Below are 24,547 nucleotides of genomic sequence, written 5' to 3'. Positions count from 1 at the left end.
CTGACAAAGGAAACTGCTGCGTCCTACAGCAGCAGGTGACTCCAAACACCAGCAAGTGGGGATCTAGGATGGCTACTGGGCCCGCCCCACCATCCCAGTGCCCACCCTCAGTGGACAGGCTTGCCCTCAGAGCCAAGGCCAGAACACACATTTCTAAAGAACAAATATAGGCAAGAGGAAGCGAAGGGTGAGGGAAGAGTTTATCAGAGAGCAAGGAGGGGTTTCTTGCAGGGTGATCTGGACTGTGACCTCCCACCCTAGCTCGAAGGGCTTGCTTTCCTTGGTTTTAGCTCAGATGAGGATGGCCACACACCCCATAGAAACTATTCTTTGTTGCATCCACTAGGCTCTGCGTCTCTATAGAACTGATTCACCTCAATACATGTTCTTCAAAGGAGCAAAATTAGCATTTGCCGAGACCCTCGGGACCTCACAGGACAGGCAGAGACATACCTGCTAGCATCAGGGCTCGGATGCACTCCGTCCGGCCCTGCATGGCAGCTTTCATCAGGGCCGTGAACCCAAACACGTTCCTCCTTTCAAGGTCAAGACCAGGAAAATAGTTCAACAAGTAGTTGGTGATGGTGACGTGCCCTACAAAGAGAATTACACACGTTTATTGACCACATTCCACCCACAGCGGACATGCCAGGAAGCCTTCCCAGAGGAAGATCACGTGGTCGACCTCCAGGACCAGCCCGTTGGGCGGGGGGAGGCGCCTGCCCCTCAGACACAAGGACTAATTCTCCTGGAGCCAGCAAGACACAGGGCGCCACCCTAGTTCATTCTGGTTCTCTTCGGCCCACCCGCTTGGGAGCTCAGGTGTCTGTCAAAGTGGTGAGAGGGACCGTGGGGAGCCAGCACGGTGTGGAGGTGGCATGGGGAAACAGCTGAGCAAGCCTCCAGGACACCGGTGACCAGCGGGGAGGTCCTGGACGCGGTCGGCGCCCCGGGAGATGCCAATGCAAACAGATGCACAACTAAAAATGAACCTTGGAGCCATTTCTCGAGGCTCCCTGGGAGAAGGTCATCTACACAACAAGAGGATACGCCAATTCATGCTGTCACCTGCTGTTACCACTCAGAGGGGTCCATCTGTCTGTCTCTATCTCTCTCTCTCACACAAACACATGTGCAGAAGCAGGGAATATGGGCAACGTTGCTACCCAAACCCTCAGCCATAACCCAAGCAGGTAAGAACATTCATTTGATAATACAGATTCTCCCTCTTTTCACCTTGCACTTCCAAAGAGACCTGAATGGGGACACTTGGGTGGCTCAGTGGTTGAGCATCTGCCTTCAGCTCAGGGCGTGATCCCGGGGTCCTGGGATTGAGTCCCACATTGGGGTCCCCGCAGGGAGCCTGCTTCTCCCTCTGCCTGTGTCTCTGCTTCTCTCTCTGTCTCTCATGAATAAATAAATAAAATCTTAAAAAAAAAAAACAAAAACAAAAGGACCTGATTTTCTGTTCATGCCCAGAGGGGTTCTTAAAAAGCCCACAAATTGTTAGATAAGGGTGAATAAGGGGAACATCATGTAAAAAGCATTATTCCCAGGATTCTCTAGGCTCACCCACAGAAAATCAAAATGGACTGAGGGAGTTCTTCAAAGAGAACCATCAGGGCCACGTAAAGAGGTTCTCGGGCCAAATGAACATGCTGCCCGATGCCCACTGGCTATGATGAAGTCCTAGTGTGAAATGCACTCCCTTCCTCATCAATCACCTAGAGCAGGGCCCCAACCTTGGCACTACCGACCTTTGGGGCCAGGTCATTCTTGTTACAGGAACGTTCTGTGCACTGATGCTGTCCTGGCAGCTGCATCCCTGGGGCTCTACCCACTAGACGCCAGTAGTGACCACATCTCTCCTTCTCCCCAAGTATGACAACCAAAAATGTGTCCTGCCATTGCTAGATATCTCCTGTTTGGAAAACTCACCTGGTCCTAGAGGCTCAGACTTCACTGTTTCAGGATCAAATGCACCCAGGTGGGAGATGGCTCTCTTCCCCTGGGGCCCCTGCATCCCCATGTCCTTCTCTGAGCTGCCATCCCCACCCTGGGCCCTGCCAACGTTGACTAACCATCTGTGGAGAGTGCGAGGAGCCTGCAGGAGCCCCTCTCCTGTGCGCTGGTGGAGGGGCTGGGGATCCAGCCCTCTGAAATCCCCCTCCTTCCCAGTGCACACATGGTCCTGGGGAACCCCTCGTGTCAGGCTGCAGGCGGGGGTCTCGTGGACACTCCAGGGCTCTCTGTCATTAACTGAGTATCACTTCCTCCCCCCAAGGGAGGCCTCGGCGCTACTGAGATGCCAGACCCATGAGGCCCCTTCCCTGGCTGACCCCAGGACAGTTAGCGCACGAGCTCTGGGACATCGTGGCAGAGGAGGTGAGGCCTCAAGGCTGCCTGCTTTCCACAAAAACTGGAGTGCGGACTCCTCTGGAACCCATTGTTGTCTGCTGACCGTGGACCTCAGCCCATCTCCTGAAGTCATGGCAAAAAGTAAAAACTGAGCCATGAAGCTTTCTGAGACAGAAACACTGCCTAGCATGACCTTGCCGGAAACAAGCTACAAACAAATGGGTGTGACCTGCTAGCTCTGTGACTCACGGATTCCAACCCACAGCTGGTGCTTTTTGACTCCTTTGCTCACTAGGCCCTCCATTCATGCCATCGAAGGTGTTGGGGCGGGGATGATGCTGGCGGTCAGGTGCCCAGAGCAGCTTAACTGCTCTTAACTGTGGGGGGAGGAGGGTCCTTTGATCTCAGGTTCCTCACCCAGCTAAACGCTTTGCAGCACCTGTCAGATTTATTTATTTATTTTTATTGGAGTTCAATTTGCCAACATATAGCATAACACCCAGTGCTCATCCCGCCAAGTGCCCCCCTCAGTGCCCATCACCCAGATTTAGAGTGAAACAAACTGCAATTTGTTTAGAGTCGTTTCTTTTAAAATGTGAAAGCATGTCTGTCGTAAATTCCAGCAGGATATCCTTTGCACCATTATATCCTAAACACTTTGAACAGGCAGGGAGAGGAAAAATGGAAAAATCACAAAGCAAACCACCCATTATACAGAACAGCTCTGCTCATTATGTTGGGCTCAGAAGAACCAACATGCAGCCAACTTGTTCTGACTACAGGCACAAGCTTTCAGTGATCCGTGAGATCCATCCTGCCTCCCCACTGGCTTTTTTAGGACAGCAGAATAATACCTCTTATCCCACAGAGGGGCCCGTCCACTGAAATCATGGGTGGACAAGATGCCTCTAAGTATACACAGGCATTAACCTCTCTCTTCTGTGAAAAACAGGACAACAGGTCCAAAATGGAGTCGCTTATGCTAAGGCCTCAGTCACCAAACCAAGGCTTAATTAGTTTTGCCTCTCCCAGAGACAGAATCTTAAACCAATCAATCAGGAATTGCCTGATCAACACTAGTGATCCTGATCATCTGCCCGATAGACCCCTGCCCTTCCCCAAAGGAAAGTGGCCTGGCAATAACCAACCCACTTTTCTGCCCTAAATAGCTCCCTTATTCTTCCTCCCTCCTCCCCTTCCTTCCTCATCTGACTACAAAAATCTCTTACTTTGTACAACTCCTTGGAGCACCTTTGTATCTGCTAGATGGGATGCTACCCAATTTGAATCAACTTTCGCTCAAACTCAACATTTTTAATTTGCTGCAGTTTTTCTTTTAACATTTCTTTAAAACCATGACCATTAAACAAGAGGAGCTTTCCTTTTCTTTAGTAAGACAGAGACATATTTCATAGATAGGCAGAGAGACAGAGAAGACAGGCTAACACACAGTCTTCCCTACAGAACATGCACCATACTGAAACTTCGTTTTAGCCCAGTCCAACGTTCTGGCATAGGATTTGATGAATGAAGTCTTCCAACAAAGCCCTTTCAAAGGGTGGGCTCACCACAGACACCCCTAAATGCACCCCCCCCCCCATGAGCCTGCCTAAGGGAAGAGCACAAGTGACCCAGGGGTTAAGTGAGTTCTCGATAAATTAGCTTCAGTGGCATGATTAAATGCCAATGTAGACAGAGAACTTAGGACTTAGAAGAGCTGACTGTGAGAACACCTAAGTTCAAGTCCCAGACTGCCACTTAAAATCCGGGTAGCCCTGGGAAGGTGCATCAACTTCACTGAGTTTCCACTTCTGGAAAATGGGAAATAATATCAACCTCACCCCTGTGAGATTTACATAAGACAGTGTGTGTAACAAGTGCCTTGCAGAAAAAATTCCAAATAATTCCTGCAGCTACTACACTCTCAGGGAGGAGGAAGATAACAACCCACTCCTTAACTCGTGGGCTATGCATTGTGGCTTCTTTCCAAAGAGGAGACTATAGCGGGCAGGGAGGGGACAGTGGAGAAACCTGACAAACACGACCTCAGCCAAGTGACCAAGGTGAGCACCAGTGGCGTTAAGTCATGTCGACAGCTGTACTGCCAAAGTCTCTTTGCTTGACCAAACTTTAGTCAGGCTCCTGAACCTTCTCCTAGGCCCATCTGGGCACTTCCTTGGAAATCAAGTTTCAGCAAGAACTCAGTTTGACCAGCACGCCACCCTCCATATCTGATCGTGGTCCTCATTCTCTACACCCCCCCAGGGAGATGACGGGTCACCTTGACATGCCTTCAGCACAAACCCCATTAGCTCAGTTTTGCCACAACTTCCGTTACCCCTGAGTAATTTCCCACCCGCTGACCCCCACCCTGCTCCTTGGCTATAAACTCCCACTAGCCTGTGCCATATTCAGAGTTGAGCCAACAGCTCTCCCCCAACCCAAAATCTCATTGTGGTGGTCCCAGCTCCTATTACAGTGGTCCTGAATGAAGTCTACTTTACTATCTTTATAAGTGTCACTGCATTTTGGTGGGGGGAAGCCTGGGTGGCTCAGCAGGTGAGTGTCTGCCTTCAGCTCAGGGTACAATCCCAGGGTCCTGGGATCAAGTCCCACATCAGGCTCCCCCCACGGAGCCTTCTTCTCCCTCTGCCTATGTCTCTGCCTCTCTCTGTCTCTCATGAACAAATAAAAAAAATCTTTAAAAAAATAAGTGTCACTGCATTTTTTCTTTCAATGGTGCCCTTGATAAGATGTGATAAGAATGGTGTTTCTTCCTTGGTCTTCCCCACCTCCCCCGACTTACAACTCTAGTCTAATCATGAGCACACATGAGGCACACCCAAACTGAGACACATTCCACTAACTCCCTGACCAGTACTCCTCACACTGTCGAGACCATAAAAACAAGGAAAGTGGGAGAAACCATCACAGCCAAGAGGAGCCTGCTATTACAGCTGGATGTAATGTGGGCCCCCAAATAGGATCCTGGAACAGAAGAAGGGATTAGAGAAACACTGAGAAAATCTGAGTAAAGAATGGACGAGTTTATGATAATAAAGCATCAATACTGGTTCATTCATTGTGCCAAATGTATCCCACTAATGTAGGATCCCAACAACAGGAGATACTGGGTACAAGTAGATGAGACTCTCTGTACCTTCTTTGCAGCTCTTCTTTGCAGCTCTTCTGTGAGTCTAACTATTCTAAAATCAAAAATGTTTATTTTTAAAAAAGGGGATCTATGGGGCACCTGATCTATGGCTCAGTTGATTAAACGTCTGTCTCTGGCTCAGGTCATGATCCTGGGGTCCTGGGATTGAGCCCTGTATCCTGCTTCTCCCTCTCCTGCTGCTCACCTTGCTTGTGCTCTCTCACTCACACACTCTCTCTCAAATAAATGAATAAAACCTTTTTAAAAATAATAAAAAAAAATAATAATAAATAAAAAAATAAAGGAAAACCTAGCATAGGGCCGCTTGACAAAAATACAATGTAAGGACGATGATTCTGGGTGGGCAGCTGGCTGTGATCCTGTCCCCACTATACCCAGGACTTCCCCTAGTGGTGGGCACACAGTGAACCCGTGAGGGCAGGCAGGCAGTGGAAGGCGTGGCTGACATTGTGCGCTCCTAAAGAAGTGAATGGACAGGACTTGATGACCCAACAACAGAAACTAAAAAGCCCAGATGACTTCTGGTATCACCCCACCAACAACTTTTCAGCTCTACTATATGGTTGGCCAATGTCTTGTTCGCTGAGTGACCATCTGAGGGTGAGAATCCATGATGCCTGCAGTGCCCATAGACAGGCAAGCTTGCCTGGATCCTCCACCCATAGCCCACCTACACTCTGACTCTCTCCCAAACCCCAGATGAAAAATTTTTAATTTGCTCACTGCTTTTTTTTTTTTTTTTAATATGGGACTTCATGAATTCGTGTGGCATCCTTGCAATGAGGCCATGCTAATCTCTGTATTGTTCTGATTTAGCATATGGCTGCCTAAGCAAGCACAAACTTTTCCACTCTTAAGTCACCTACCTCCCCCAGCCAACACCATTGTCAGAAGATGACACACCTTCTACCTAAGAGAAACTACAAAAAAGGGAACCCCCTTAACATTCCCTCGTTTCCCCACAAATTTCCCCACATCCTTAAGCAGTCTTTCCTTCCCTCCTTAGGATAAAGGAAGGGTGACTCTTCTACTTATAAATAGCAATCTCTCCTCCCCTTGCAGTGCTTTAAAAACACTCTTCACCCACTTCCATGGAGTATCTGTACTACCGATGACCTCTTCTCTTCAACTTCTCCCTCCTTGCAAATCCACTCTCATCAGATTGCAGCAATGGCCCAAGTTTTTCACCTTGCCCTTCCATCACGTTGGCCAATGGGACATTTAAAGGCATGATGCAAGCAGAAGCTTGGAATGCACTTACTTGGCTAGACTCCCATCATGCTTCTCATGAAGGGAGTCTAGCCATCTTCATGAGAAAAACATGCCCAGGCTTGCCTGATGGTCCCAGGAAGAGGATAAGAAATGTGTGGAGCAGAGCTGGCCCAGCTGAAGTCCACAAGCAACCCCCAGAACAGGGTCCAGCTCATTCACAAATTTGTGAGCAAAGGCAGTCTAGATTATCCGATCCCCAGCCATTCAATGATGTGTGAACAATAAACGTATCTTAAACTGGGGTTTGGGGCTGCTTGTTATACAACAGTATCTAACTGGATATGCATGCACAAGGGTATCCCATCTTAAAAAAAAATTATGTATAATTAGGCTACTCTAACAAACTACCATAGACTGGGAGCTTAAATAACATATTTATTTCTCATAGTTCTGGAGGCTGGGGAGGCCATCAAGATGCCAGCAGACCCAGGGTCTGGTCAGATCTGCTTCCTGATTATCATAGACTGCTGTCTTCTGGTTGGGTCCCTACATGGCAGAAGCAGGGAGGGAACTTTCTGGAGTCTCTTTTCTAAGAGCACTAATTCTATTCCTAAAGCCTCCACCATCATGACTTCATCCCCTCCCAAAAGCCCATCTCCTAATACCATCATCGTGGGGGTCAGGATTTAACACAAGTTTGGAAGGAACATAAACATCCAGTCCATCGTAATGACTGATAATGATCCTATGGACCTGTCTCCCAACTCTAGCCCTGACCCTTAGTCATCCAACTTCTCAGTTCAACTTCCAGAGTCATCCACTCTTGCTCTTGCTACTTACACTCCCCCAATCCTCCTGAAAGTGACTTCCATCAGTCCCCAGTGACCATATTGTAGGGAAACCCAATGAGTCAATTTTCCTCTAATTTGACCTCTCCAGTGTTTACCCCTTGTCTATTCCATCATTTTTGAAACACTCTTTTCAAGGATATCCAGACTGTTCACCCTTCTGATCTTCCTCCTATCTCTCTGGCCACTCTGTCTCAATTTCCTTAATGAACTTCTCTGTTCTCTCCTTCCTGAAATGCTGCTGTGCTGCAGGTGCATGACAAAGCCCTCCTCTTATCCATACACTCTTCCTTGGTGACCTATCCATTCTCCCAGATGCAGTTATCACCCTAGAACTCTTATCTCTGTCTCTCTTCCTGACTTTCCTATTTTAATATCTTTTGAATGGATATTTCATCTTGAGTGTCCCACAAACAAATCAAACCCAAAACGTATTTCTTCTAAACCTGCTCCTTTCTCCAACGTTCTGTATTCAGTGATAAACATCACTAATAAAATAGGTCCCCAAGCCTATCTAGGCTTTGTCTTCAGCCCTCCCTCACGTTTGCCCCATCCAAACTATCATGCAACTCTGCCAACCTCCATCTTTTATTTTTTTATTTTTCATCTCCATATTTTTTTTAAGATTTTATTTATTCATGAGATACAGAGAGAGAGAGGCAGAGATACAGGCAGAGGGAGAAGCAGGCTTCATGCAGGGAGCCCAATGTGGGACTCGATCCTGGGTCTCCAGGATCACACCCTGGGCTGAAGGCAGGCGCTAAACTGCTGAGCCACCCAGGCTGCCCAATCTCCATCTTTTAAATGCCTTGCAAGTCTATCCTTATTGCTCCATCCCCATATCTACATCCTGATCTGGTCCACCACATCCCCACTGGGCTACAGCCCCTTTCCTAACCATCCTCCCTGGTCCCATTTCTGCCCTCCCAACAACTCTCCACACTACCAACATGGTAACTCCAAGAAGAAACTCTTCTGACCAACACTACTACTTAAAGCACATAATGGTTTCTACTTCTTAGATCAAGTCCCAACTCTTTTAATAAACTAGCTCCTTTTAATCTAGCCCTACTCCCTGAAAGGTAGAAGATGCCACCCCAAATTATGCTACTTTGACATAGATTATTTTGAACTGAGGGTGGACACAAGAAAAGCTCCCTGCCCTCTTCCATTTGCCTAGAAGCAGGGTAGAAATTTCCAAAGGAGTCTCTCCTTCCCTCTATACCAGGACGGACAAAAGTTAATCACCAAGGCACCTGCAGATCCTCTCAGGTGGCACTAGAGAAATCTACATAACAAACCTTCCAGTCTTTACCTACTATTAGTCAACCTTCCCACCGAGTGGCATCTCTGGAAGCCAAAAACTACTTTCCTCTGTCCCGTCATTTCTCCAGGACAGGAGATCCCATATAAGCTGGAGTTCTAAGTCACCTCTTTGAGTTACTCACTTTTCCCTGGGTGTTTCCCATGTATACATGAGGTATACATGTCTATAAACTTGTTTTTCTTTTGTTACCCTGCTACTTGATGAGTCATCTATTCCAACGGAGGCTCTTCCTTGGTCCCCCCAGGCCTGGATTAGGCACCTGAACCATAATATCCCATGTCCACATTCCCATGTGGCTGTAGATTACCACAACTACAACCCTCAGGACCTTACTCATACATCCAAAACTTCCAACTGACTGCAAACTCAATACATATTTGGTAAATAATAAGATTCAGGAATCACTACTTCTGACTTGGAAAAAATACACTTATCAAGAAGGTTGTCAATTATCAAGCTATAACCCACATTACCTAAAAATTACATGGACATCATAAGTATTAATTGTTAATTCACTCGACATTTTATTGGATACCAGTCTTAGGTTAAGAATCTCATTTACTCTTTTATTCAAGGGAAGGAAACAGACAAAACACCCATGTTCTTCTAAAACTGAGAAAATGTTACAGAATTTGAGTGGCCTAAAGATTTGACTGGTTCGATTCCAGGTACTTGAAATGTACTTTTCCAAACTAGGCCAGTAGAGGGAACCGTTGACTTTGGAAATGTCACATCAGACTACAGCGCTGGAGTCCATAGGTGCTCCCCAAGGGTGGAGGTGTGACTGGGAGGGGGAAGATAGACATAGGGGAGGGTGGGAGGGCCCTACAGACAGGCTTCCCCTTGGTCTTCGGGAGAGGCCGGTGTCTGAATGAACAGCAGGGTAAGCTGTTGGGGGAGGGACACTGCAGCAGCCAGTGAGAAGGGCTCAGAAAACTGGAGATTACAGGAATAGGTAAGGCAACTCTAGGAAAGCCCAGACACTTGCCAAGCTCGAATTTCTTAATTGAAACACTAGAAATCAAGAAAAAGGAAAACACTTTGAAAAATAAAAATAAAAATCAGAATGAAGTCAGGCTAAAATCATGATCACGTGAGGTAATAACAAAATAAATAAAAATAAAGAGGCATTTAGGGGGCAACTGGGTGGCTCAGTTGGTTAAGTGTCCAACTCCTGGTTTCAGCTCAGGTCACAATCTCAGGGTGGTGGGCTAGACCCCCATGTCCAGATCCTCACTCAGCACAGGAGTCTACTTGAGATACTCTCTCTCTTCTTCTTCCCCTTCCTCGCCCATACTCTCTAAATGAATAAATGAATGAATGAAATCTTAAAGGAAAAAAGAGAGAAGCATTTATTCCTGGCTTTAAGGAGGCCCTCCCCAAATCCGGTTCATGAGCCAAGCCATGCACGGGCAGTCTGAGGCACACCACCCCCCACCCAACCCCCCCTCTCCCCCCAGAGCCTCAGTGCCACTCTGTCCTCTGCAGCGAGCAGCATGCATAATGCCAGGCTGGCCCTCCCTGCATTTCCTTCAGGATTATAAAAATAAGCTCAAGGAATAACAAGTTTCAAGGATGCACCAGAGGTTACTTGTACGCAACCAACTTATCACCAGTTTAAAAAGACACCTGCTATTCTTTCACTTAGCCACACTCCTGCCCTTCTGCTAAAGAGGAACAAGTGGAGAAGTAAACACACAACTCCACCCCTGAGACTTACTCATTTCCTTGGTTATCTTTCTATATATTTGGCTTTTGTTGGGGGAGGTAGGATAGAAGTTGGAACTGCAGCGAGAAAGAGCTTCTCTCTTTTTTTCTTTAAGATTTCATTCCATTCATTCGTTTAGAGAGTATGGGTGGGGAAGGGGAAGAAGAGGTGACTTTATTTTAGAGTTCATGCCTCTCCCTACTGTTTCAGGAAAGACGCTGTTTGGGTTTTTAAGCTAGAGATGGTCGTGTCCCAATTTAATCCGATTCCAAAACCAGTTTTATTTATATGATGGTTTCTTAATTCCAAAAGATGTCTAGTAATATGTGCTTACAGTAAAACAAAACACAAAAAACAAAAACCAACCACAGAAGTATTCCTTTTTTTTAAAGTCGCAGTCCACTCTCCCACGTCCTCTGTCTCTCAAATCTCCTGCTGTGCAGCCACCCACACTTCCAGACCTCTCTCCCTTCAAGCACACACGTGTGTGCCTGTGCTTTTTATGTACATGCGCATGAATAATTCTGTAGAGCTTTTCACTTGAATTTTTTTCACTTAGTAGATCTAGGAGATCTTTTCACATAGACCCGTGGACATGAGATTTACCTTGTTCTTCCTACAGCACATTCTGGAGTGTGATTGTGTGTCGCTGGCCGCATCCTCTGTGTCCTGTAACTGTGTGTGTAAGCTGTGACTCATCCACTCGGTACAGAATCCTCTTTTAAATTTTTTTTTTTTTTAATTTTTATTTATTTATGATAGTCACAGAGAGAGAGAGAGGCAGAGACATAGGCAGAGGGAGAAGCAGGCTCCATGCACCGGGAGCCTGATGTGGGATTCGATCCCGGGTCTCCAGGATCGCGCCCTGGGCCAAAGACAAGCGCCAAACCGCTGAGCCACCCAGGGATCCCCAGAATCCTCTTTTAAAGCAAATATTTGTTCAGCAATTACTTCATGTCCAAGGGCTACCACGGGGAGCCAAGGCACACAGCTCCTGCCTTCCAGGGGTTTCCGAACTAGCCGGTGCAGGCAGCACCGCAGTGAGTGGCAGGGGGTGCATTTCTGAGCAGGGTGTTTTGAGCAGCAGGTGTTCTCAGAGGGCTGGAGGGACGAATTGTAGGGGCTCTGTCCCTGGAGGAGGCCGGCAGAGTTAGGGGTGGGATCCCAGGCAGGGGGCTGCCCCTCAGCACACCTGCCACCCTCAGCTGGCAGCCTGTGGGGCAGGAGGTGGGCAGGGGCGCAGGGGAGAGCACCCCCGTGTCTCCTTCTGCCCCGGCCCCAACTGAGCCACACCAGACACCTGAGGGCTGAGAACAGGCCGGTGCTGGGTCGAGGCCAGCCTTGGGCAGAGAAGGAAGAGGAAGCAATGTGCAGATAGATTCTTAGAACTCAATTGCTTCGTCAGGACATGCATGTTTACATAGCTGCTGCCAAGGGGCCTTTAGGGAAAAAAAACACACGTATTTATGCTTTCCACCAAGTTCCCAAGGGTATTCTTGCCAACCCTGGAAAAGATCAGTTCTTAGTGTTTGCCAGTCCTTGGATTACAGTTTGCAGTTGTTTCCCTGATTCTCATTGGAGGCCAGGATCTGTTATGTTCTGGGTGCAGTTGACTGGATACCCAGTGAAACAGGGCTTCGGAGAAGAAGTTGTCTTCTTTTGCAACATGACATGTCTGAAGGCCACAGTTAGGGGGTTGCTTCATTGAATCGCCCCATGACACTAGGATGGGGGGCCAGCTTCTCAGAAGTGCCGGCCACCTTTTCCTCGCAATGCCAAGACTATAGCACATGGAGGCCTCGGGAGGGAGGAGCGAATCTGTCTGTGTGTCCTGTTCTCTAGGGCAGGCAGACATTTCCAGAAGCCTCCAACAGAGTTTCATTTATAATTCACTGCCAGGGTTATGTCACACACCCTGTGCCAAAACAAGTCACTGGCAAGGGTGACAGAATGACCCCAAATGACTTGGTCTAGTCAACATCAGTCCCAGCAGGATCCGTGGGGTTAAGGGAAACTTTCAAGCAACCATAGGTTTATATTATTTGATATCACACCTGCACTGAAAGTCCTGGCTTTCTTTTCTACGGCATTCACTCAGCATTTGTGAGTATGAATTAGGGTACAAATGCTTTGATCTGCCTGTCGTGTGTTCTCTAAAAAGTCTAACCTCTTCAGATACTTAATGTGTGATAAAAATTCAACCGAATCTGTATTAGGCCTTTACAACGGAGAGAACGTATGAAGAGAAATCCCTCAAATAATCCCTAGGTCTCGTTTAGCCAGCAGTTCCAACTTCTATCCTACCTCCCCCAACAAAAGCCAAATATATAGAAAGATAACCAAGGAAATGAGTAAGTCTCAGGGGTGGAGTTGTGTGTTTACTTCTCCACTTGTTCCTCTTTAGCAGAAGGGCAGGAGTGTGGCTAAGTGAAAGAATAGCAGGTGTCTTTTTAAACTGGTGATAAGTTGGTTGCGTACAAGTAACCTCTGGTGCATCCTTGAAACTTGTTATTCCTTGAGCTTATTTTTATAATCCTGAAGGAAATGCAGGGAGGGCCAGCCTGGCATTATGCATGCTGCTCGCTGCAGAGGACAGAGTGGCACTGAGGCTCTGGGGGGAGGGGGGGTAGGAAGGTGGGGGGGGCGGTTGTGCCTCAGACTGCCCGTGCATGGCTTGGCTCATGAACCGGATTTGGGGAGGGCCTCCTTAAAGCCAGGAATAAATGCTTCTCTCTTTTTTTCTTTAAGATTTCATTCATTCATTTATTCATTTAGAGAGTATGGGTGGGGAAGGGGAAGAGGAGGTGACTTTATTTTAGAGTTCATGCCTCTCCCCACTGTTTCAGGACGCCTCGACTGCTTGCCTTTATTCCTGCTTTAATGATGGCTCTGTGTCCCTCTGATGTCTGTCTGGGCTGTGTGGCCTCCCCAGCCTTGAATGCCCACCAAGGGCCACCCCGGCCACCCCTTGGTATGGGAGCCCCCAACACCCAGTTCTCAGCCTGGGATCCCCAGACCAGCAACTCTGCAGGAACCCCTTGAGAGGCACATTCTCAGGCCCCTCCCCAATCAGTTTCAATCTAAAACTCAGGGGGTAGAGCTGGGCAATCCCTGTTCTAACCAAATCTGCATCAAAACACAGATTAGCCACCCCACCCCCCCATGGGGGGAGGCTCCAGGCTGAGAAGCAGGCTGCGCTCTAAAGTATGGTGCTCACAGGGAGGGGGGCAGCCCGGGAGGGCCTGTCACAACCTTTAGAAACAAATTAGGGAAAAATCTCTTCCTCCCAGTGAGGCAATTAAGACAAACAAGGAAATGCTCTTTAACCAGATTTTTTTAAGGTGAAAAAAAAATAAAGAAAAAACAACAACAAAAAGAAAAAAACACCACCTCACCCCTCCTCACCCATATCCCCAGACAATTCAGTTCTAAAGCAGGCCTAGGGTGGGTGTCCCAGGGATCAGAGCCCAGGTGCAGGGAGTGGGTGCCAGGCAGAGAAGAGGGTGGGCCCGGGACCCAGCCGGCAGCATACATAGCTTGAGCAAACCAGTAAACAAGGTAATGATCTAGACACCAATAGGAGAGAAAACTTAATGAGAAAGGAGGGACGTCTGGGTGGCTCAGCAGTTGAGCATCTGCCTTTGGCTCAGGGTGATCCCAGGGTCCTGAGATTGAGCCCCACATCAGGCTCCCTTTAGGGAGCCTGCTTCTCCCTCTGCCTCTCTCTGGGTCTCTCATGAATAAGCAAATAAAATCTTAAAAAAAAAAAAAAAGAAAGAAAGAAAAGCAAGAAAGGGAAATATAGTTCTTTATGAAGATGGAAGAGAACCCATGTACCCATCAAATTAACAACGGTTACCTCACAGAACTAGTGAGAAGCTAGGAGATTTTCACCCTGAACTTCACCGACTTTCTGTGTTTAACCTGAGCTGCTTATGTGGTTTTCTCCCGAACACTGTGTATTTTATCGTATCATCAACTTAGTAGACCATCAGCGGTGTCAAGTAGAGAAAGCACCCAGAGCAGCCATCGTCCTATGCAACCCAGTCTGGTCACAGCCCCAACACCTCCCCGCTACACCCTTACGTGTGGGGCCCAGAAAATTAAATACATGCCAGCTTTGGCAGTCCTCACGATCTAACCAAGCTATAATCTCACTCCTGCGGGAGGAGAGGCTCCCCCAGGGACCATCGCCTCCCTTGAGGTCACAGTTGTGGGGGCATGAACACAGGTGTCTTGTCCCCTTCTCTGCTTCCCACAGGTGACCACAGAGCAGAGAGAAGGCAGTGGCACTGCCAGAAACCACAAGAGGCCTGCTGGCAGTGAACGCGGGTGCAAGTTGTAGGGGAGGTCAGGCCAGACATCAAGACCTTGGGGAAGTTCAGCCGCGGCCCCAATGCGCAGGGCAGGAGCAGAAGGAAAGGTGGGCTGTGGGCCATACTGAACTGCCAATGCCATTTCCTGCACCCCAGCACAGGAGGCAGCAGAGCCACCAGGCCAATGTGGGGGCCACCCTCTACGGACACAGGCTGTGCTGCTCCCCTCCCACACAACTCGGACGTGAGATGACAGGGATGAAGCAGGGATGGGAGAAGCCACTGGGCTGCCCTTAGATTTTTCTTATTCATGAGAGATACAGAGAGAGAGGCAGGGACACAGGCAGAGGGAGAAGCAGGCTCCCCACAGGAGCCTGATGCAGGACTCGATCCCAGGACCCCAGGATCACACCCTGAGCCAAAGGCAGATGCTCAACCTCTGAGCCTCCCAGGTGTCCCTCGCTGGGCTGCCCTTAGCTCCAAATTTCTTCCTCTGCACTGCAGGCCCCAGGTCCTGAGCCTGGAAGGGACATGAGCTTCTCCCTTTGCTGGGCCTCTCTCTGCCCCTGAGAGGACCTGTGTCATCTGTGACTTATAATACATCAATCCAGGAAAAGCATAGCCCCTGCGTAAAGGATGAGTGTGATGGAATGAATGGTTGTATCACCAGATTCCTCTGTTGGGCTCCCAACCCCCAAAGCGACTGAGTTTGGAAATGGGGCCTTTGTGGAAGAGATTAAGATTAACTATGGCCACAAGGATGGAGTCCTGCTGCAAGAGAACAGGTGTCCTTAGAAGAGGAGATACCAGAGACAGATCTCTCTCTCTCTCTCTCTCTCTCTCTCTCTCTACCACATGAGGACACAGAAGAGGTGCCCCGTGCATGCCAAGAGGAGAGCTTTCACCAGGACCCAAATCCCCTATCACCCCAATCTTGGGCTCCCAGCTTCCAGAACAGTAAGAAACAAGCTTCTGTTGTTTAATTCCCCTGGATGTGGGATTTTTGTTATAGAAGCTGAAACAGACTGAGACTTGAGGGATGCTCAAAAAGAATAAAGTAAATATAATCCAACAAATGGAACAGAAACAAAATAATGAAATAATATACAGGATTTGCCCACATCTTAGAGTAACACAATGGGGGGGTGGTGAGACAGAAAGTCGTGGCATGAGGACCAAGTTATTCTATGCCTAAGAGCAAATCTCAGCAAAAAAGAACAAAATAGGGCAGATAGTGTTTCAAAGAGATTAACAGCAATTTCCTGAAAATATACCTAATATAAGTCAAAACAAATGCAGAGAGAAGGAGCTGAGATCTACATATAGCTGGGGCAGGGGGCTGTTTTCAATGTCAAGGACAAGCGGGGAAATATTTACAAGTCTCAGCAAGATCAGGGTATCAACAAAGATACAAAAGCAGGCTGGAATCAGACTATTCCCCTGCAACACTCAATGGAAAAAAAAAAAAAAGGCAAAGGACAAGTCGTTATTTCTATTATTTTCAGATAGGTAAGAATTCAGAAGGTACCCCCTGGGTGTTACACCACAGCCATTACCCTTAACACATGAAGACTCTTGCAAATCAGTAAGAAAGGAAATCTCGTCTTACTGCACATTCTCCTAGCGCTCAGGTGTAGTCTGTGCCATGCCCCCCCGCCAGCTACCCCTGAACCCTCTGGTCTGTACCCTGACGGGCCCTGGAGTTTGGACCTCCATGCCCTCCGCTTGCTGCTGAGGCCTCTTATGTAGATGTCTCACATCTCAAACAGCCCGAGCACCGAACAGAGCCAATGCTTCTCCATCTATTACTTTACATAAACCCCTTTGCAATTCATCACCCCCTGTCCAGACGCTAGAAGCCCTCCCGGATGCCGCCTCTCCTCCACCATCCACATCACACCACTTTCTGCCAGCTGGTTCTTGCTCCTTCTCTTGCCTCTGGGCCTTTGGAGCCTATCCAGGCTCCGTCATCACACAGCCAGCCTCGTGGCACTGAATGCATTCCCTCGCACTGCATCTAGACCCTTAATGAGCTGGTCCCTGCTCCCTGTGGGGCCACCTCTCACCTCTCCTAGCCGAATGCAATCTTACTGCCACATCACCAGAGGCATGCTGGGCTCCCTCTTGGCACCTGGGTGCCTCGGCTGCAACAGCCTCCCTCTGACTTCTTCGGCACTCAGGTCAAGTCCACCTCTGCCACAACCCCCTCTTCCATGAGCCCTGTCCTAAACCGCACAGCTAGTTGTGGTCCCCAGCACACCCTCCATCAGAGCTCCATCAGATGCCTACTGAGCTGGAGAATTAGTTCAAGGTAGAACCGCCCATCGCTTGGGCATCCCCAGTTCCCAGGCCGGTGGGAGGCGATGAATGGGGAGCCCATGATCGCTGAATGCCATGCGATATACTCTTACACCCTTGCACTTCAGGACACTATGGACCTTAGCTTTCGAAGCCTGGAGTGCCTCTGTTGGCAAAGCTCTGCACTCTAAAAGCTGCTGAGGCCAACACACTGGCAATATTGAGGGAGTTCTCCATTTACCCATATTGACCGAAAAGCAGTGTGTATGGACTACTTCCCATTTCATCACGGGAAGATGCTGGCTAGGCTGGGCTCCCTGGGTTCCCTGGGTTCCCTGGGTTCCCTGGATCAGTCACCTGTGCCGGCTTTGACCTAGGAGCCCGTGATGCAAAACGGGACAAGAAGGTCTCTCTTTGGTGGTGGCAGCAGATGGTTTGGGGCATTTTCTCCAGCTTTGCAGCCTTGAGTCTGATACCCAACAGCTCCCAATGACATTGTGAGGTGTCCTGCATTCCACTAACAAGCAAACGCCTTTTCTTCCCAACTCAGCCAGAAGCAGCTTCTTCACAGCTCAGAGCCTGAATGATCCAACAAATTCATCTTGGCAGCCAAGAATTTTCAAAGTGGTCAAGTAACAAACCCACTAAATACCACGAGTACAAACAGAGTGTGGTCCTGAAGGCACAAGCGCAGCTTTGTGTTTGTCTCCAAAAATGTCTGAAAACAATCCTAGAAGAGGACAGCCGCGATGCACTCAGCAGGGGGAGCAGAAGTGCCACTTCTTGCAATGACCGTCCTGGGCTGAAGCACATGTATTGGGATGTACACCTGCCAGGCTCTCTCCCTAATGGTCCCGCCGTGTTACACGGATACACCCTCAGCAAGCAGCACCTGGCTTTTCCTTACACCTATAGGTCAAGTGTAAATATGCCTGATACACTATCACTAGTGAGCGAGAGTAGTGAGTTCACCAGCATCTCTCCGTTCCCCATCTCCAACACTGCCTGGGGCGAGATGCTCTAGGTGAAGGGATGACAAGGCTGGGTTTCTGGTGCAACTTCACATTCCAAGACTTTGGACTCAGCAGGGCAAGAGGTGCCCCACGGTGAGCTCTGTGCAAACAAACTCTGCACCGTCCCAAAGGCACAACAAAAATGTGTCCGAGGATGGATTGGCCTCTTCTTGTACCTCTTAATGTAGTAGGACAGATTTCTGGACCATTGCCGTCCTAAGGTTTATCTCCCAAGCTGAGTTCACATGCAGTGTGCCCCCCTCCGCCACCCCTCACCTCTTGGCAGCTGCTCCCCAGCCAATGAGGGAAGGAAAAGTGGGTCTTACCTGCCTGCGCGGCTGTGATTAGAGCTGTGTTCCCCTCCTTGTCCTGCCAGTTGACGTCAACGTGAGGGCACTCGGCTAAGACCACAACAGTGTCCACAAAGCCGTGGTAGCAGGCGACAATGAGGCCAGTCTAGAAGTGAAGAGTGAAGCGGTCAGAGGCGGCTGAGCCCGAGCATCACCGCTGCACCCCCTGTGCACACAGGGTCTCCCAGGGGAGGGAGCCTGGGCCAGCAGCCAGGTGAACATAGAAAACCCCGAGTCCCGGTTCTGGCTGGCAGTTTAGAACCAGCCAGCCAAGTGTCCTCTCAACTGTTCCATGCTGACCACGAGAGAGGAAGGACGCCTGGGAAACCTCGGGAAGCAAGGTCCCTGTCCCGTACGCTTTGCCTTCTAACAGGAGGAAAACGGCAAACCGCAGACCTGCCAGATGAGTCCTGACCGTGGGTTGGTAAGGGGGCTAGGGTAAGGGAGGCTGTGAGTGCAGGGGCGGCGTGGCTCAGTGTCATACAGGGTGCTCGGGTGGGCTACCTGGGAAGGGGACACTGGACAAAGATGGCAAGGAGGCGAGGAAGGGCCAAGGGCCATGGGGGGAGCATCCAGCTGGGAAGCCCGTGGGCCGGAGCCCTGTGAGCCAGAAGGAGGAGGTCAAGGGGGCATCAGAACCCCAGAGGTCACAGCACAAATCCTGAGACAGGTGGCATTTTGAGCAGTCACTTGTCAAGTATCTTCATCAAGTCTAGCAGCTGGATGGAAATAGACTCCAAGACACAGGCCTGGAAGTGGGGAGACCCGTTGGGAGTGGTGGTATAATAAAAAATATGTGTATCTGGTCTTTGTCCCAGGTTCCTGGCACTCAGCTCTGAAAACCCTCAGAAATCACCAATTCTTACATGCCAGTGAGATGCTTCACTGGGGTGGGGGACAATGCTGGTACCTTCAGGATGGGGGCCAGTCTCTAGAAAGACCGACTACCATGGAAGTAGGTTAGATCTTGCTTCTCTGCACACTCCCAACCCCACCTCCAGGGAGGGGAACGGGCCTGGAGATTGAGTTCAATCACCAATGGCCAATGACTGAATAACCTAGAGCAAATCGTGCCTACTTACTGAAAACTTCATAAAAACCCCAAAACAGTGGGGCCTGAGGGGCTTCTGGGTTGATGAACACATTGAAGTGCTTAGGAGGGTGGTGCCCCCCGGGAAAAGGCAACACAAGCGCCAAACCTCTTTCTCATACCTTGCCCTGAGCACCTCTTCCATTTGGCTGTTTCTGGCTTTTATCCTCTATAATAAACCAATGATAGTAAGTAAAGCGCTTTCCTGAGTTCTGTTATTCTAGCGAATTATCAAACTTGAAGGGGGGTGTGGGAACCCCCAAATTTGTAGCCAGTTGGTCAGAAGGTAACCCCTGGGTTGGGACCTGGAGTCTGAAATAGAGGAGGTCTGGTGGGACTGGCCCTACACCTCTAGGGTCTCTGCTAACTCTGGATAGTGAGGGTCAGAATTAATCGAATCACTAGAGACCCTGGAGGTGGCCAGAGAAGTGGAGAATTGGTAAAGGAAAACCACTAGTGTCAGAAAAAAAAACATCACAGGGGACTCCAGAGGCTGACCAGGGGACAATGGCAGTCATCCACGAGCCAGGAAGCAAGCCCTCACCAGGACCCCAGATTTCTAGGCTCCAGAATGGTGAGAAACGAATTTCTATTTGATCAGCCATCCACTTTCATTGTGCTATAGCAGCCGCGCTGACTAAATACTTTGCAACAGGGGCGCTGGGGCGGCTCAGTCATGCAGTGTCTGTCTTGGGCTCAGATCATGGTCCTGGTCTGATAGAGCCCCCCATCAGGCTCCCTGCTCAGCAGGGGACCTGCTTCTCCCTCGTCCCTCCGCTCATGCCCTCTCTGTCAAATAAATAAATAAAATTGTTAATAAATAAAAGACAGGAGAGCAAGCAGGAGTGAGCCCAGGCCGACTCTACTTATTAAGCGGCTACGGCTTTCAATGTCCCCGATCCCGAGGGTTCACTGCCCCCACCACCCGCCTTCTCCCACCCAACGTGTCTGCTCACTGTTGCACGAGTGGTCCGGAGAACTGGTGACTCCACTTGGTAAGCACCAAAATCTCATTTTTTGAATTCTTTGGATGGAGGTAGTTCTCAAGTATCTGACAATTTCCTGACTTATAAGCAAGGCATGCTGAACACAATGCAGCTTCTTCCTTTTTACATCATTACACAAGAAGCTCATCTTTATTACAGGAAAAAAAATCCAATAACAGAGAAGGAAAAAACTTATCTAGACACACACAATCTCACAAACACAAGACGTACACACATGTGCACACACACACACACACGGACGTCTTTTCTATACCAAAATAGGATTGTTTGCTATATGTTTCAATGAGGAATAGATCAGCAACATCTTTTCACATCAATGGAAACACTTTTGTGTCAACATTTCCAGCAAATGTGGAACATTATATTCTACTACGACAGAATCATAGTTATCTGATGAATCCCCACTCTTGGATGTGGAGATTGATTCCCATTTTTCTGTATTCTGAGTAAAACTGGCAGTGAAAATCCCTAGAATCATGCCTTCATGAATCTCATTCCTTAGGATCTCAGGAGACATTCTTAGAAGCAGTATTTCTGCATCAAAGGAAAGAGATATTCTGAAAGCTTTGAACACATATTGAAGACTGGCCCTTCAAAAATATCCCAAAGGGTACCCACTTTTGCCAATCTGGACATCCAATCTTTACTTAAGGGCTCTGGGTTAAAAGGACAAATTTAATAAAGGAGAATTTCAATAAAGGGATGCTCTTGTGAGCTCCTGAGCACCTGGCTCTTGATTCTGCCGTTTTGGGATCATGCTCACCTCCATTCCTTGCTACCACAACCACTGAGAGGGCCCATGTTCTGGAACCACAGCCCCTACTGGCCACCAAGGTAAGACTTCCCAACTGTGCAGCACACCACTGCTGACAGTAGTCTTAGAAATCTTGAAAGAAAGAAAGAAAGAAAGAAAGAAAGAAAGAAAGAAAGAAAGAAAGAAAGAAAGAAAGAAAGAAAGAAAGGAAGGAAGGAAGGAAGGAAGGAAGGAAGGAAGGAAGGAAGGAAGGAAGGAAGGAAGGAAGGAAGGAAGGAAGAAGGAAAGAAATCTTGGCACAACCTCAGGTCAGAAATGATGATTACCAGGGGAAAAAAAATAGAAACCTAAATTTTGAGGGCTCAGGATAAAATGATATCGGATGCAGAATTGATACCTGTCATCTCCCAACACAGACTGATTTACGTTACTATTAAAAACAATTACCTTCAGAAAAAGAAAAATTACCTTTGTTCCCTACCCTTTAAGGGGCTCCCTCCAAAAGTCTGACATTTCCATGTGTAAAACTAGTGTTTAACTAGTGTTAACTCTGTGGTAGCTGGAGCATCTTGGTGCCCCCGACAGGACGGTAGGAGGTACAATCTTTGGCACCCTCAGACCATGGTCTCCCAAGACAAACCGCAACAAAAGACTTGTCACGAAGGCAAATAAATATTAACCACTCGCTAAACTGACAGAAGCTCACTTGCAGATGGTCGCTGAGGCCACATATAGGCTGTTTTTTTTCTTAATTTCAAGCAAAATGTCCATGAGAATAAAATAATATTCTTAAGAAAAAATAAGGAGCACTTGGGTGGTTCCGTTGGTTAAGTGTCTGCCTTCAGCTCAGGTCATGAGCTGGGGGTCCTGGAATCGAGCCCTACGTCAGTAAGGAGCCTGCTTTTCCCTCTCCCTCAGTTGCTCCCCTGATTGTATTTCCTCTCTCTTTTTCTCTCCTCTGTGTCAAATAAAGAAAATCTTTAAAAAAGAAAAAATAAACTATCTATTTGGACATCAGCTAGAAATTCAAGTCCCTCAAAACATGAGCTTAGGGATCCCTGGGTGGCGCAGCGGTTTGGCGCCTGCCTTTGGCCCAGGGCGCGATCCTGGAGACCAGGAATCGAATCCCACGTCAGGCTCCCGGTGCATGGAGCCTGCTTCTCCCTCTGCCTATGTCTCTGCCTCTCACTCTCTCTCTCTCTCTCTCTCTCTATCATAAATAAATAAAAATTTTAAAAAAAAAAACATGAGCTTAATTTCTAAGTCTACACACCATAGAAACATTGGCACAACACGACAAAAAAAATGAGTTGAGATATTTCTGTTTAAGAACTGCAAGTCTGCACATCAAAAAAAAAATTATATATATATACACACAAACCAAAACCCCATTCCTTGCAGAGAGAAAGGAGGATCTAACACCAGGATTTTAGTAACATCATTTATTATATATTGACAGATGAAAGATGGAGGCAGGAGAAAGAAAGGTCATTAGCGTGCGCACACACATGCACACACAAGAAAATGCACAGGAAACATCTAGATGAATTATACCAAAGTATTAATGCCCTCTGCAAAAGGAAAGGAAGTAGGGTAAACGTGATGGTTAATTTTATGTGTCATAATTTTATGTTGTACCCAGATGTTTGGTCAAACATTACTCTAGATGTTTCTGTGAAGGTGTTTTTTGTTTTGTTTTATAAGACTAAGATTTGAATCAGTACACTGAGTAAAGCAGATTGCTCTCCATGACGTGGGTGGGCCTCCTTCAATCAGCTGAAAGCCTGAAGAGAACAAAGACAGGCCTCCCCTGTGCAGGCAGGAATTGTGCCAAGGGAAGGCCCTGGACTTGAACCACAGCTCTTCTCTGGGTCTCCAGCCTGCCAGCCCACCCTGCTGATCTTGGATTCGCCAAGCCTCCACAACTGTGTGAACCAATTCCTCAACAGCAAAAATCTGTGTGTATATCTGTGTGTATATCTGTGTACATATAGCTGCTATATGGTTACATACAGACATGTGTCTACATGTGTGTGCATCCAGCTAAAGATAAACGGAGATACATGGACATAGATGATATAGATGTCCACAGAGGCACACACAGACTCGACTGGTCTGTTTTTCTGGGGACTCCCGATTAAGACCAGGCAGGGAAGAAAGGAACACTTTGAAGGAACTGCTTTTTATTCTGTGTGTTTCCATACAGTTCATGTTCTTTTTTTTTTTTTTTTTTAATTTTTATTTATGATAGTCAGAGAGAGAGAGAGAGGCAGAGACACAGGCAGAGGGAGAAGCAGGCTCCATGCACCGGGAGCCTGATGTGGGATTCGATCCCGGGTCTCCAGGATCGCGCCCTGGGCCAAAGGCAGGCGCCAAACCGCTGCGCCACCCAGGGATCCCTCAGTTCATGTTCTTTAAAACAAAGTTGTATTTGTGAGAAACTTACATGATTTTTAAGGCACAATGAAAAAACAAGTACAGGTAATGATGTCTACATTCATGATGTTCTCTAGGAAACACAGTTTTCTAACCACTGTAAACAGTGGAGAAGAGAACCCAACTGTGAGGGGGGAGGAGGGGCAGCTGGCCGGAGACAACAGGAGCTGACAAATAGCCAAGCAAAGAGACCCAGACACCAAGAAGGACACACAAACCCCGCGGCCATGTGGTACAAAAATACAGTAATTATCCTGATTATCCAGAAGAAAATGGAGATTACCCATGTTCTAAAATAAGAAAAAAAAAATACCATAGTTTGTAGTACAATTTTTTAAAGTTTGGTACCAGGAGAAGAAGCTTGAGTTACTCCAAAATCCATTTCTAGGCAGTATCTTTCTCTGTTCTCCACAATAATACCACTGACTTTATGCAGCTTTGTGAAAGAACTTAAGAATCTCAGTCCTATAAAATATACGGTACTTTGGGCGTGCCTGGGTGGCTCAGTGGGTTAAGCTTCTGCCTTCAGCTCAGGTCACAATTCAGGATCCTGGGATCGAGCCAGTGTTGGGCTCCCTGCTCAGCAGGGAGTCTGCTTCTCCCTCTCCCTCTGCCCGTTTGTGCTCTTGCTCTTTCTCTAGATCTCTCTCAAACA

At 48.0% G+C, this 24,547-nt stretch overlaps 1 protein-coding gene and 1 pseudogene across 1 annotated transcript in view; both read right to left on the bottom strand.

The window, feature by feature from the left end:
• ANKRD33B (ankyrin repeat domain 33B) overlaps positions 1-24,547 on the bottom strand; it is an 81,637-nt gene that overhangs the window by 14,665 nt on the left and 42,425 nt on the right. The window contains exons 2-3 of the mRNA XM_041731775.1: positions 18,582-18,711; positions 454-594 (exon numbers count right to left, since the gene is read on the bottom strand). Of these exons, the coding sequence (XP_041587709.1) occupies positions 454-594; positions 18,582-18,711 (271 nt within the window). The remainder of the gene's footprint in view (positions 1-453; positions 595-18,581; positions 18,712-24,547) is intronic.
• On the bottom strand, positions 6,273-6,370 carry LOC121477647 (annotated as a pseudogene).

Source organism: Vulpes lagopus, chromosome 17 (genome assembly GCF_018345385.1).
Source record: "Vulpes lagopus strain Blue_001 chromosome 17, ASM1834538v1, whole genome shotgun sequence".
NCBI lineage: Eukaryota > Metazoa > Chordata > Mammalia > Carnivora > Canidae > Vulpes > Vulpes lagopus.
Note: the sequence above shows the minus strand (reverse complement) of the source record. Positions and strands in the feature narration are given on the sequence as shown.